We start from the raw sequence: 12,473 nt of genomic DNA, 5'->3' as shown, positions 1-12,473 counted from the left end.
CTGAACATCTTGTACCGTGCCCTCCTGAGCTTCCTGTACCGTGCCCTCCTGACCCCCCTGTACTGTGCCCTCCTGAACATCTTGTACCGTGCCCTCCTGAGCCCCCTAGACTGTGCCCTTCTGAACATCTTGTACTGTGTCCTCCTGACCTCCCTGTACTGTGCCCTCCTGACCCCCCTGTACTGTGCCCTCCTGAACATCTTGTACCGTGCCCTCCTGAGCCCCCTAGACTGTGCCCTTCTGAACATCTTGTACTGTGTCCTCCTGACCCCCCTGTACTGTGCCCTCCTGACCCCCCTGTATTGTGCCCTCCTGAACATCTTGTACCGTGCCCTCCTGACCCCCCTGGACTGTGCCCTCCTGAGTTTCCTGTACCATGCCCTCCTGACCCCCCTGTACCGTGCCCTCCTAAACATCTTGTACCGTGCCCTCCTGAACATCTTGTACCGTGCCCTCCTGACCCCCCTGTACTGTGCCCTCCTGAACATCTTGTACTGTGCTCTCCTGACCCCCCTGTACTGTGCCACCCTGATCCCCTGGACTGTGCCCTCCTGAGTTTCCTGTACTGTGCCCTCCTGACCCCCCTGTACTGTGCCCTCCTGAACATCTTGTACCGTGCCCTCCTGACCCCCCTGAGTTTCCTGTACCATGCCCTCCTGACCCCCCTGTACTGTGCCCTCCTGAACATCTTGTACCGTGCCCTCCTGACCCCCCTGTACTGTGCCCTCCTGAACATCTTGTACCGTGCCCTCCTGACCCCCCTGTACTGTGCCCTCCTGAACATCTTGTACTGTGCCCCCCTGACCCCCCTGTACTGTGCCCTCCTGAACATCTTGTACTGTGCCCTCCTGAACATCTTGTACCATGCCCTCCTGACCCCCCTGTACTGTGCCCTCCTGACCCCCCTGTACTGTGCCCTCCTGAGTTTCCTGTACCGTGCCCTCCTGAGTTTCCTGTACCGTGCCCTCCTGAGTTTCCTGTACTGTGCCCTCCTGACCCCCCTGTACTGTGCCCTCCTGAACATCTTGTACTGTGCCCCCCTGACCCCCCTGTACCATGCCTTCCTGAGATTGCTGTACTGTGCCCTCCTGACCCCCATGTTCATTGCTATGCAATCTCCCTGTCCTGCTTACCCCTCTCCACTGCCCTACTTCTCCCTGTACAATGCACCTCATACTACAAACCCCTGCACACTGCCCTACCAACTACTGACCTCTGGATACTGCCCTTCCTACTAACCTCTACCGACCTCTGTACACCGCCCTACATCCTACTGACCTTTGTACACCGCCCTACATCCTACCGACCTCTGTACACTGCTCTACATCCTACTGACCTCTGTACACTGCCCTACATCCTACTGACCTCTGTACACTGCTCTACATCCTACCGACCTCTGTACACTGCCCTACATCCTACCGACCTCTGTACACTGCCCTACATCCTACCGACCTCTGTACACTGCCCTACATCCTACTGACCTCTGTACACTGCCCTACATCCTACCGACCTCTGTACACTGCCCTACCTCCTACCGACCTCTGTACACTGCCCTACATACTACTGACCTCTGTACACCGCCCTACATCCTACCGACCTCTGTACACTGCCCTACATCCTACCGACCCCTGTACACCGCCGTACATCCTACTGACCTCTGTACACCGCCCTGCATCCTACCTACCTCTGTACACCGCCCTACATCCTACCGACCTCTGTAGACTGCTCTACATACTACCGACCTCTGTACACTGCCCTACATCCTACCGACCTCTGTACACCGCCGTACATCCTACCGACCTCTGTACACTGCCCTACATCCTACCGACCTCTGTACACCGCCCTACATCCTACTGACCTCTGTACACCGCTCTACATCATACTGACTCCTGTACACTGCCCTACATACTACCGACCTCTGTACACTGCCGTACATTCTACCGACCTCTGTACACCGCCCTACATCCTACCCACCTCTGTACACTGCCCTACATCCTACCCACCTCTGTACACTGCCCTACATCCTACTGACCTCTGTACACCGCTCTACATCATACTGACTCCTGTACACTGCCCTACATACTACCGACCTCTGTACACTGCCCTACATCCTACCGACCCCTGTACACTGCCGTACATTCTACCGACCTCTGTACACTGCCCTACATCCTACCCACCTCTGTACACTGCCCTACATCCTACTGACCTCTGTACACCGCCCTACATCCTACTGACCTCTGTACACTGCCCTACATCCTACTGACCTCTGTACACTGCCCTACATCCTACTGACCTCTGTACACCGCTCTACATCCTACCGACCTCTGTACACTGCTCTACATCCTACCGACCTCTGTACACTGCCCTACATCCTACCGACCTCTGTACACTGCCCTACATCCTACCGACCTCTGTATACTGCTCTACATCCTACCGACCTCTGTACACTGCCCTACATCCTACCGACCTCTGTACACTGCCCTACATCCTACCGACCTCTGTACACTGCCCTACATCCTACCGACCTCTGTACACCGCCCTACATCCTACCGACCTCTGTACACCGCCCTACATCCTACCGACCTCTGTACACTGCTCTACATCCTACCGACCTCTGTACACCGCCCTACATCCTACCGACCTCTGTACACCGCCCTACATCCTACCGACCTCTGTACACTGCCCTACATCCTTCCGACCTCTGTACACTGCCCTACATGCTACTGACCTCAGTACACTGCCCTACATACTACCGACCTCTGTACACTGCCCTACATCCCACTGACCTCTGTACACTGCCCTACATCCTACCGACCTCTGTACACTGCTCTACATCCTTCCGACCTCTGTACACCGCCCTACATACTACCGACCTCTGTACACTGCTCTACATCCTACTGACCCCTGTACACTGCCCTACATCCTACCGACCTCTGTACACTGCTCTACATCCTACCGACCTCTGTACACTGCTCTACATCCTACTGACCTCTGTACACTGCCCTACATCCTACTGACCTCTGTACACTGCCCTACATCCTACTGACCTCTGTACACTGCCCTACATACTACTGACCTCTGTACACTGCCCTACATACTACTGACCTCTGTACACCGCCCTACATCCTACCGACCTCTGTACACTGCTCTACATACTACTGACCTCTGTACACTGCCCTACATCCTACTGACATCTGTACCCATATTGCTGATGACAGCTCAGGGAGCTTGACTTTTGTAGAATCTGGATTGGTCGTGTGCGTTGGGTCACCTGGTTTTCTTTTTCAACAAGTCAGCGGGTGGAGTCACCATCATTGAGGATGGATTTACAAAAAAGAAATTTTTTTGGGGAAGTTTTATTATGCTTTATTTCTAGGTGACATCATTGTTTTTTTGTTGAGTACGTAGGGGTACTATGTACCCCATACTCATTCACATGGGGGGGGGGGGGGGTAGAATCTGGGGGGCTGCTTTTTATTAAAGGGAGCTTCCAGATTCTGATAAGCCCTCCCCACTTGCAAATTCCCACAAACAGTGGGCAACGGTTGAGGGCATGGGGCCTGGTATGTTTCGGAGGCACACACATAATCCTCCCTTTTTTTGGCTACCCAGGCTACATGCTTGTCTTAAGGGTCTGGTGTGGAGTTCCTGGGAGGCCTCACATATTTCGGGTCTGTATGCCTTTTTTTTCTTAAAAAAAAGCCAAAAGAGAAATGTAATTTTGGGTCAATTTAAAACTCTTATTTTCTTTGGTGGCACTGGTACATTTTCCCCAGGCAAAGTGCCAACCCCCATGCCATTTTTGACACCCCCTTGCTTATTAGCCCAGAAAATGGATATTTGTAATGTGGCAGATTCAGCTGCCACTGATTTTGTAGCAAGGTGCTGGCCATATCATTATGCCTTTCTGTTAGCAGAGTGGATCCTGTTTTTCTGTCAGCAGAGGATTTTGGGACCTGTAGTTCTATAGCCATTACATCCTGTATTCCTGAGTGCTGAGTGAACTGCAACTGCCATAGAGGTGGCGAACGAGAAGAAAGCAGATATATTCTACAGCAAAGGACTGTCTCTCTCTTTTTCTTGGCGTGGGATTCAGAGCTGAACACAGGGGGACTGCCGTTCTCCTCCAGAGACTGATTGCGGGCCTACTGCTGCAGGACTCTGCACATCAGTTCAGTGCAGCGTTGATGTCAATCGCCACACGGGGATCACATCAGCCTCTCTGAATCGGGACTGTCACTGTCACTGTCACTGTCAGGTATTTACACAGACATCTCTGCTCACTGTGCTGACAGACCGTCAGTCGGCAACTCTGCACATCCCTGCAAACAGCCAAGAGCATGTGTAAGAACTCTTGTTCCTAGGAGGCTAGGTTTGGTGAGCAGGCAGATGCCCAACTTGTTTTTGTTATCACTCTAGAGACACTGCATGCAGACACCTTTACACCTCCGTATCAGGATATCTTTCCACAGCCACAGCCTATCTGTTTAACTTCATTGAATTACTAATGTTTATGGGCCCCACCATTGCTAGCAGAAGACACATCACAGGACTCAAGTTGCAATCTCTACCTAAAGGGACCCCCTTTCTTCTAAGGCCACTGTAAGGAAACATGTCTTATTAACTGGCATCCATTTTGTATAATGCCTCCATTTCTAGACGTGTGAACAGTTAGTTTCGGTTTTGTAACTTCTCTCTCGTTTTCTTAGGCTAGTTTAGAACTACCTTATATGGTATCCCTCAACTATTGCGGTTTCTGTTCTTCACGTAACTATATTGATAAGAATGGAATGTTTCATTGGTCATTCTGAGATTAAGCAACACCTACTGAGTTCTGTATAACCGTTGTTGTCATGCATTAAACTTTCAGCGATTTAGCTTGCACACTTCGGTGTCTGGAGCTTTATTTCTCCCAGGCCTGAGGGTGAAAATAACGAGGACAAGGGGGCTACAGACAGAGGTTGAATCCTTGCAGCCACTGTAATTCGAATTAGGATACGTATATCTATTTATGTTGGAGTATACTTTTACATAATTCTCGGCAACCACCATTGCGGCACTGGTGGTCCAGAAGGAGCTGATAAGTCAACAAGCCTTTTCTTCCCCCTCTTACTGCTGGTGTTGCAGTTTAATAGTTGAAGCGTACTACTCATGACTGTATCATTTAATAAACATTGCTAGCTGCTTATTCCTACTTTACAAGTCTTCTCTTTTTATGTGTTAGCTGGGGTTGTATATCCTAAACCCATTATTCCTAATAAAAAATTACAAAAAAATTGTGTCTCTTCCATTATTATCCTATACTGTTGAAATCTGTCTGAACCCAGAGTGTCAGAGGTGTTGGCAGGCTTGCAAGGTCAGGGCCACCACTGGAGACAAGCGGCCCCTCCTGAACCATACCAGGTCACGTGCCCTCAACATAAGGAGAGTTTCTTGCCAAGTTCATTCCCTACTGGTTGGAAATTTTAAAAAGTCCAATGTATGAGCTCGTATTGGTGAACATTATGTATTGGGTTGCGTTACAATTTCAGTAGGGTTCAGGTTTGACGTAGTCCAAACTCAGGGTGGTTTAGCTCATCAATAGTTAATTAGAGTTCCAATATCTATTTCTGCAGACAGATATACATTTCCCGATGCCTTATGTTGTACAGATTCCTCATGTTCTCCAATACGAGCTCATACATTGGACTTTTTTAAATATTTCCAACCAGTAGGGAAAGAACTTGGCAAGAAAGTCTCCTTATGTTGAGGGCACGTGGCCTGGTGTGGTTCAGGAGGGGGCATGCTTGCAGCATGCTCAGATGTGGGTCTGGTATGGATTTTGAGTTGGACCCCACACTTTATTTTTTCTTTTTTGCAGTTTTTTTTCTATACCAAACCTGTAGTATGATTTTTTGGGGGGCCCCACATCTTTTCTTTTAATATTTTGTTTACATTTAGCCAGCCAGGAATCCCCAGGTGACAACTGAATGGGCTGAGGGAATATGTCATCGGGTGTTAAGGTGCTTGGGGCACTGACTTCCTATCAACCAGCCTGGGCAGGAAGTTGCCACATCTAGCAGCAGAAATAATACTGAAGCTGGAGGTTCAACTTGGTTAAATACCCATTTATTTCAGCCATTTGCTTCCCCCCCAAACAAGTCAAATTCTGTCCAATCATGAGTCCATTTACTGGTCCCTTATTGATGACCAGTGGGAGAAGGATCCCCTTATATCAGTAGTCATTGGAAGATGGGCATTCCTACGTCATCATCAGATTGTTGTTTCTGAGAGACAGAAATTGTTCATGGCTTCTCAAGGAACCCCTAGAAACCTTTGGAGGAACTCTGGCTAAGAAAGGCTGGACTAGGCAGTCATATGTTTCTGTCCCCCTTGGTGGGAGTGGAGGTGACCCCTCTATAAGGATCTACAGTCCATACACACCCAGCACAAGGCCGGGGTCACACTACCAGACGCTTCTCAGGACTGCAGTTCCTCTGAGCTCCACAAGGTGGGGATCTCACTTCTACCCAGACAGGAAGTCTCTATGGAAGACAAAAAGTGTCGTCAGGCACAGACAGGAAGTTCTGGGTGAGAGGTGAGGTGGGAGGAAGTAGAGAGGCGACATTGTTGGAAGTGGCAGCAGAGGAGGTAATAAGATGTTATTTCCTATTTACACCCAGTAACCCCCTGTCACGTCCGTCCTCTTCCCCCATAGTCACGTCCGTCCTCTTCCCCCATAGTCACGTCCGTCCTCTTCCCCCATAGTCACGTCCGTCCTCTTCCCCCATAGTCACGTCCGTCCTCTTCCCCCATAGTCACATCCGTCCTCTTCCTCTATAGTCATGTCCGTCCTCTTCCCCCATGGTCACGTCCGTCCTCTTCCTCTATAGTCACGTCCGTCCTCTTCCCCCATAGTCACGTCCGTCCTCTTCCCCCATACTCACGTCCGTCCTCTTCCCCCATAGTCACGTCCGTCCTCTTCCCCCATAGTCACGTCCGTCCTCTTCCCCCATAGCCACGTCTGTCCTCTTCCCCCATGGCCACGTCCGTCCTCTTCCCCCATGGCCACGTCCGTCCTCTTCCTCCATGGCCACGTCCGTCCTCTTCCTCCATGGCCACGTCCGTCCTCTTCCTCCATGGCCACGTCCGTCCTCTTCCTCCATGGTCACGTCCGTCCTCTTCCTCCATAGTCACTGTGACATCTTTTATCTCCAGCAGATGATGATACACACATATATAGTGTGGGAACCCAGATTAACCCCTTCAGGGGCACAACATTCCCCCACTTCCGGGGCCAGAACATTCCCCTCATTGCCTGAGCAGCACTAGTACCCCCCATATCCCCCCACTGAGCACCAGTGTCATCCCCTTGTCTCCCCACGGAGCACCAGTACCCCCCATCTCCCCCCACTTAGCACCAGCCCCCCCTTGTCACCACACTGAGCACTAGTACCCCTCATCTCCCCCCACTGAGCACCAGTGCCATCCCCTTGTCTCCCCACTGAGCACCAGTACCCCTCATCTCCCCCCCTGAGCACCAGTCCCCTCACTTAGCACCAGTCCCCCCCTTGTCACAACACTGAGCACTAGTACCCCCCATCTCCCCCCACTGAGCACCAGTGCCATCCCCTTGTCTCCCCACTGAGCACCAGCTCCCCCCCTTGTCTCCCTACTGAGCACCAGCTCCCCCCCTTGTCTCCCCACTGAGCATCAGTGCCCTTTGTTCTCCAACTTAGCACCACTGCCGCCCTTGTCTCCCCACTGAGCACCAGTGACCCTTTTGTCCCCCCCAGTGAGCACCAGTGGCCCCCTTTGTCTCTTCTTGCTGAGCCACCTGGGATAATGTGCAGCTCCCTGGATAATTCCTTGCACAATCTTGCCTTTGTTTCTCTTGAACCTTGAACCCTTTTCTCCTCCCATGAACATTCTATTTTAGCCTTGCATTTCCTGTTTGCCAGATTATAGTGCTCTCTTCATCCAGTATCTCACTCTTGTCACTCCAGCTGCTGTTTGCATGTTCCCTACCATTCATTGCTGATGGCCTGTTCCTCGACTACGTTTTTGCTTGATCCCAACTTGCAACCACTTGTTACCAATCTTTATCTTGTTTACTGACTCCGCTTTTGTATATCACTATCTGCTATATTTGCTACTGGACCCCAGGTTGCTCACCTCCTGGTGGGCAAATCCTGAGGACTGCGACCTGGTACTGACATGTAGCAAAACCATTCTCCACCATCACAAGCTCTGGTGAGTACCAGGTAGGTGTTATTCCTCACACCTTGGGTAAGCCCATATCTTCTACCAGGGTGACCTGCTTCTGTACTTATCCAGCCTCTCTACGGCTATACTGGTCTCTGAGCCTGACCCTTGAATGTGACACTAACATTGTACAACCAATACAGTCCATAAACAACGTAATCCCCCCATCCCTCAACAGAGAAACCAGTGTAGATCACATGACCACATCAATGAAGATGGAGGAGGACCTGAGTTACATGATGGAGAAGATGCTAAACCTCACCCTAGAGATCATCTACCTTCTGACCGGAAAGGTGAGGAGGATTCTGGGAGGTCACATGACATCACTCTTATCTATAATAATAAAACACAGACCTGACCGGAGAGGTGAGGAGGATTCTGGGAGGTCACATGACATCACTCTTATCTATAATAATAAAACACAGACCTGACCGGAGAGGTGAGGAGGATTCTGGGAGATCAAATGACATCACTCTTATCTATAATAATAAAACACAGACCTGACCGGAGAGGTGAGGAGGATTCTGGGAGGTCACATGACATCACTCTCATCTCTATTAATAAAACACAGACCTGACCGGAGAGGTGAGGAGGATTCTGGGAGGTCACATGACATCACTCTTATCTCTATTAATAAAACACAGACCTGACCGGAGAGGTGAGGAGGATTCTGGGAGGTCACATGACATCACTCTTATCTCTATTAATAAAACACAGACCTGACCGGAGAGGTGAGGAGGATTCTGGGAGGTCACATGACATCACTCATCTCTATTAATAAAACACAGACCTGACCGGAGAGGTGAGGAGGATTCTGGGAGGTCACATGACATCACTCTTATCTCTAATAATAAAACACAGACCTGACCGGAGAGGTGAGGAGGATTCTGGGATTCTAACATGATATTCCTATTGGTTCCTCAATACAGAGATTTCCTCTTCTGAAGTCAGGTGATCATATGACCATCACAGTGCCTCCATGTGACTCCCTAAAACCTGAAAGACACAAAATGCAGAAGATTCTAGAAGTCACCAAGAAGATGATGGAGCTGCTGACAGGAGAGGTGAGCGGTGCCGGGAATTCTGGGACATTCTCCAGTAACAGACAAGGGATGTGTCTGGATGGTGACTGTATCATTGTGTGTGTCAGGTTCCTATAAGGTGTCAGGGTGTCACTGTCTATTTCTCCATGGAGGAGTGGGAGTATTTAGAAGGACACAAGGATCTCTACAAGGACGTCATGATGGACAATCAGCCGCCCCTCACATCACCGGGTAAGAGGAGACTTTATTGTAAAGGAGAGAGCAGTACGGAGGATCCACCTAGATCCCCCATCATCTGATAAACACATAGAAACAATGGATTCAGTCAGTGTGTGTGTTTCCTACAGATGGATCCAGTCATGGGAACCCACCAGAGAGATGTCCCCGTCCTCTGTATTCCCGGGATTCCACACAGGAAGATCACACCATCCCTCACCATCATGAGGTAGATGGATCCAGTCATGGGAACCCACCAGAGAGATGTCCCCGTCCTCTGTATTCCCAGGATTCCACACAGGAAGGTCACACCATCCCTCACCATCATCAGGTAGATGGATCCAGTAATGGGAACCCACCAGAGAGATGTCCTCGTCCTCTGTATTCCCAGGATTCCACACAGGAAGATCACAATTACATAAAACTTGATCAGGTAGCTGATGAACAATTATTGGTAGTTGTGATTTATACACAGCACATTTGTTACAATGAATGTTTTATTATATATTCAGAGTGGAATCCTCGGGGATGATAATATTGTTGTTAAAGAAGAGTATAAAGAGGAGGATGAGGAGTATGGAGTGATGGAGGAGTTCTCAGAAGGACACAAGGATATGATGGCGTCAGCTAATGCAAAAAACATATCAGAGAGATGTCCCCGTCCTCTGTATTCCTGGGATTCCACACAGGAAGATCAATCCATCCCTCACCATCACAAGGTTGGTGGAACTGAATATCTGGAACATAGACTATTGGAGAAGATGTGTGGATATTTATTCAAATGAGCTTATGTTTTACAGATGACCTTTTCTCTCATTCTCATGATTTAGGGTGAAGATCTGATAGATATAAAATTTGAGGTTAAATCAGAAGAAGAAGAGGCGTATGTGAGGGATGATCAGCAGTCTATGGAGGAGGATGGAATAACGGGGACATTTATAGAGGAGGACACTCCTACAGAGATCAGCACAGGTGGGTCATGAACACTAAATCCATTCCTCCACCCATACTGCTCACTGATTGGTCCAGAGTAGGGCGGGGACTGGGTGATATCAGCCTGTAATCCCCTGGTCACTTTCCTGAGCTGTGTTCCCCGTCCTGTATTCCTGGATTTCTCTCGGATAATCTTCCTTCTCTGTGCTGCAGACACAATTCATGTATCTAGACTGGATTTATGGAGATTCTGGGGTTCAGCTGGCAGCAACATGTGGATTTTCACCATAGATCTTCTTCAACTTGGTTCCGCAGGATGTGCTTTGAGTCTTCTGTCCCATGCACAGGTCTTCATCAAAGCAATTCTCCCAGGGTTACTTGCTTGCTTGTTTGCTGGCTGTGCTGGGTGGAGGGAGGGATATGTTTGTATAAACAAAGCTGCCTGATGTGGGCGGAGTCCTGGTTTGGGGGAACCAATCAGCTCCTGTCTAGTAATCCTCTTTGTCTTTGTATTTTAGTCCATGGCCGGGAGATGAGGAAAACCTCCGAGGATTGTCTCACTTTGTCTCCAGACTGGAAAGTAGAAGATGAGGACATCACACAGTATAGTCCAGGAGAAAACCCGGCTCCCTCCAATGTCCATCCAGCACCACCCAGTGTAGATGGACCATCGGATTCCTCGTATCCTGAGGAACCTCAGACTGTGCGGGACCGGACCGACCTTCCAACAGAGAAGAGGTTTTTCTGTCCTGAGTGCGGGAAGGGTTTCCGTTTTAAATCCAATCTTAATGTGCATAAGAGATCTCACACAGGGGAGAAGCCGTATTTCTGTTCTGAATGTGGGAAATATTTTTCACAGAAGTCCCATTTTAACAGACATCAGAAGTCTCACTTGGGCGAGAAGCCATATTCCTGTCCAGAGTGCGGGAAATGCTTTTCAAGGAAGTCTACTCTCTACATACACCAAAGATCACACACTGGCGAGAAGCCGTATTCCTGTTCAGAGTGCGGGAAATGTTTTTCAGACAAGTCCTCTCTTTCCACACATCAGAGATTGCACATAGCGGAGAAGCTGTATTCCTGTCCTGAGTGCGGAAAATATTTTTCAGTGAAGTCCAATCTTTACAAACATCTTAGATTACACACGGGAGAGAATCTGTTTTCCTGTTCTTGGTGTGGGAAATGGTTTGTAAAAAAATCAAAGCTTGTCAGACATCAGAGGTCTCATACGGGGGAAAAATCATATTCCTGTCCTGAGTGTGGGAAATGTTTTGTACAAACATCAGATCTTGTCAGGCATCAAAGAACTCACACTGGGGAAAAGCCATATTCTTGTCCTGAGTGCGGGAAAGGTTTTTCAGTGAAGTCCTCTCTTTACAAACATCAGAGATTGCACACAGGTGAGAAGCCATATTCCTGTCCTGAGTGCGGGAAATGTTTTTCAGGGAAGTCCAATCTTTACAGACATCAAGGATTGCACATGGGGCAGAAGCTCTGAGTGAGAGAAATTTTTACTAACTGAAGTCCTGTCTTCCTGTACATCAGGGGTCCAACACAACCCTGGAGGTGTATTAGTGCCTTGAGTGCGGGAAATGTCTTCTAGATGAATGTTGCTGGACATCCCAGCTCTCATGTGGGGAAGAAGCACACCCTGATATACACCTCAGATATACTCCATGGCTGATCTTCATCATGGAAGAAACAGTTTATAAAGAGATCCAAGGTCACCAAAGACACGGATGAAGTGTGGGACCGGGTTGGCCACTGATAGCAGGAGAAGAATAAAAATGGAGTCATTACCTTTCATTAGCTGAGTACATTTTGTGGTGGGAGATTTCACAAACACTTAGAGGTCTGTTTTTAAAACGTTCAACCCAGGTATGATGAATGTTGTTCATATTTTATTTCATAAACTGATTTCCTATTACTGTTGGCTCCATCTTATGGCCATAATGTAGTATATATTATTTTTGCTGGAGGTATTTTATGGAAAAACCATGTTATAGTAAATAGATGGAGCTGATAATCATAGGAAAT

General features: G+C 48.9%; 2 protein-coding genes across 2 annotated transcripts; both read left to right on the top strand.

Annotated features, from left to right (window-relative positions):
• The first annotated feature begins 6,564 nt into the window (after positions 1-6,564).
• LOC149429912 (uncharacterized) lies at positions 6,565-10,486 on the top strand. Its single transcript, XM_089666362.1, has 7 exons — positions 6,565-6,630; positions 8,423-8,537; positions 9,174-9,308; positions 9,395-9,518; positions 9,635-9,936; positions 10,016-10,222; positions 10,334-10,486. Exons 2-7 carry the CDS (start codon positions 8,442-8,444, stop codon positions 10,484-10,486), a joined length of 1,017 nt encoding a protein of 338 aa, XP_089522488.1. The 5' UTR covers positions 6,565-6,630; positions 8,423-8,441.
• Positions 10,487-10,548: 62 nt separating this feature from the next.
• On the top strand, positions 10,549-12,242 carry LOC149429911 (uncharacterized). The gene has a single exon (XM_089666384.1). It carries the CDS (start codon positions 10,678-10,680, stop codon positions 11,932-11,934), a length of 1,257 nt encoding a protein of 418 aa, XP_089522510.1. The 5' UTR covers positions 10,549-10,677; the 3' UTR covers positions 11,935-12,242.
• Positions 12,243-12,473: the final 231 nt, after the last annotated feature.

This window comes from Staurois parvus, unplaced genomic scaffold (genome assembly GCF_062004578.1).
Source record: "Staurois parvus isolate SC_StPar_1 unplaced genomic scaffold, SC_StPar_1.0 ptg002686l, whole genome shotgun sequence".
Taxonomy (NCBI): domain Eukaryota; kingdom Metazoa; phylum Chordata; class Amphibia; order Anura; family Ranidae; genus Staurois; species Staurois parvus.
Note: the sequence above shows the minus strand (reverse complement) of the source record. Positions and strands in the feature narration are given on the sequence as shown.

Bases quoted from the DNA above. Each gene is read 5' to 3' on its own strand.
- LOC149429911 (XM_089666384.1), top strand. From the start codon at position 10,678: ATGGAGATTCTGGGGTTCAGCTGGCAGCAACATGTGGATTTTCACCAT.
- LOC149429912 (XM_089666362.1), top strand. From the start codon at position 8,442: ATGACCACATCAATGAAGATGGAGGAGGACCTGAGTTACATGATGGAG. The intron at 8,538-9,173 runs GTGAGGAGGATT...TCCTCAATACAG, and splicing joins TCTACCTTCTGACCGGAAAG to AGATTTCCTCTTCTGAAGTC. The intron at 10,223-10,333 runs GTTGGTGGAACT...CTCATGATTTAG, and splicing joins CCATCCCTCACCATCACAAG to GGTGAAGATCTGATAGATAT.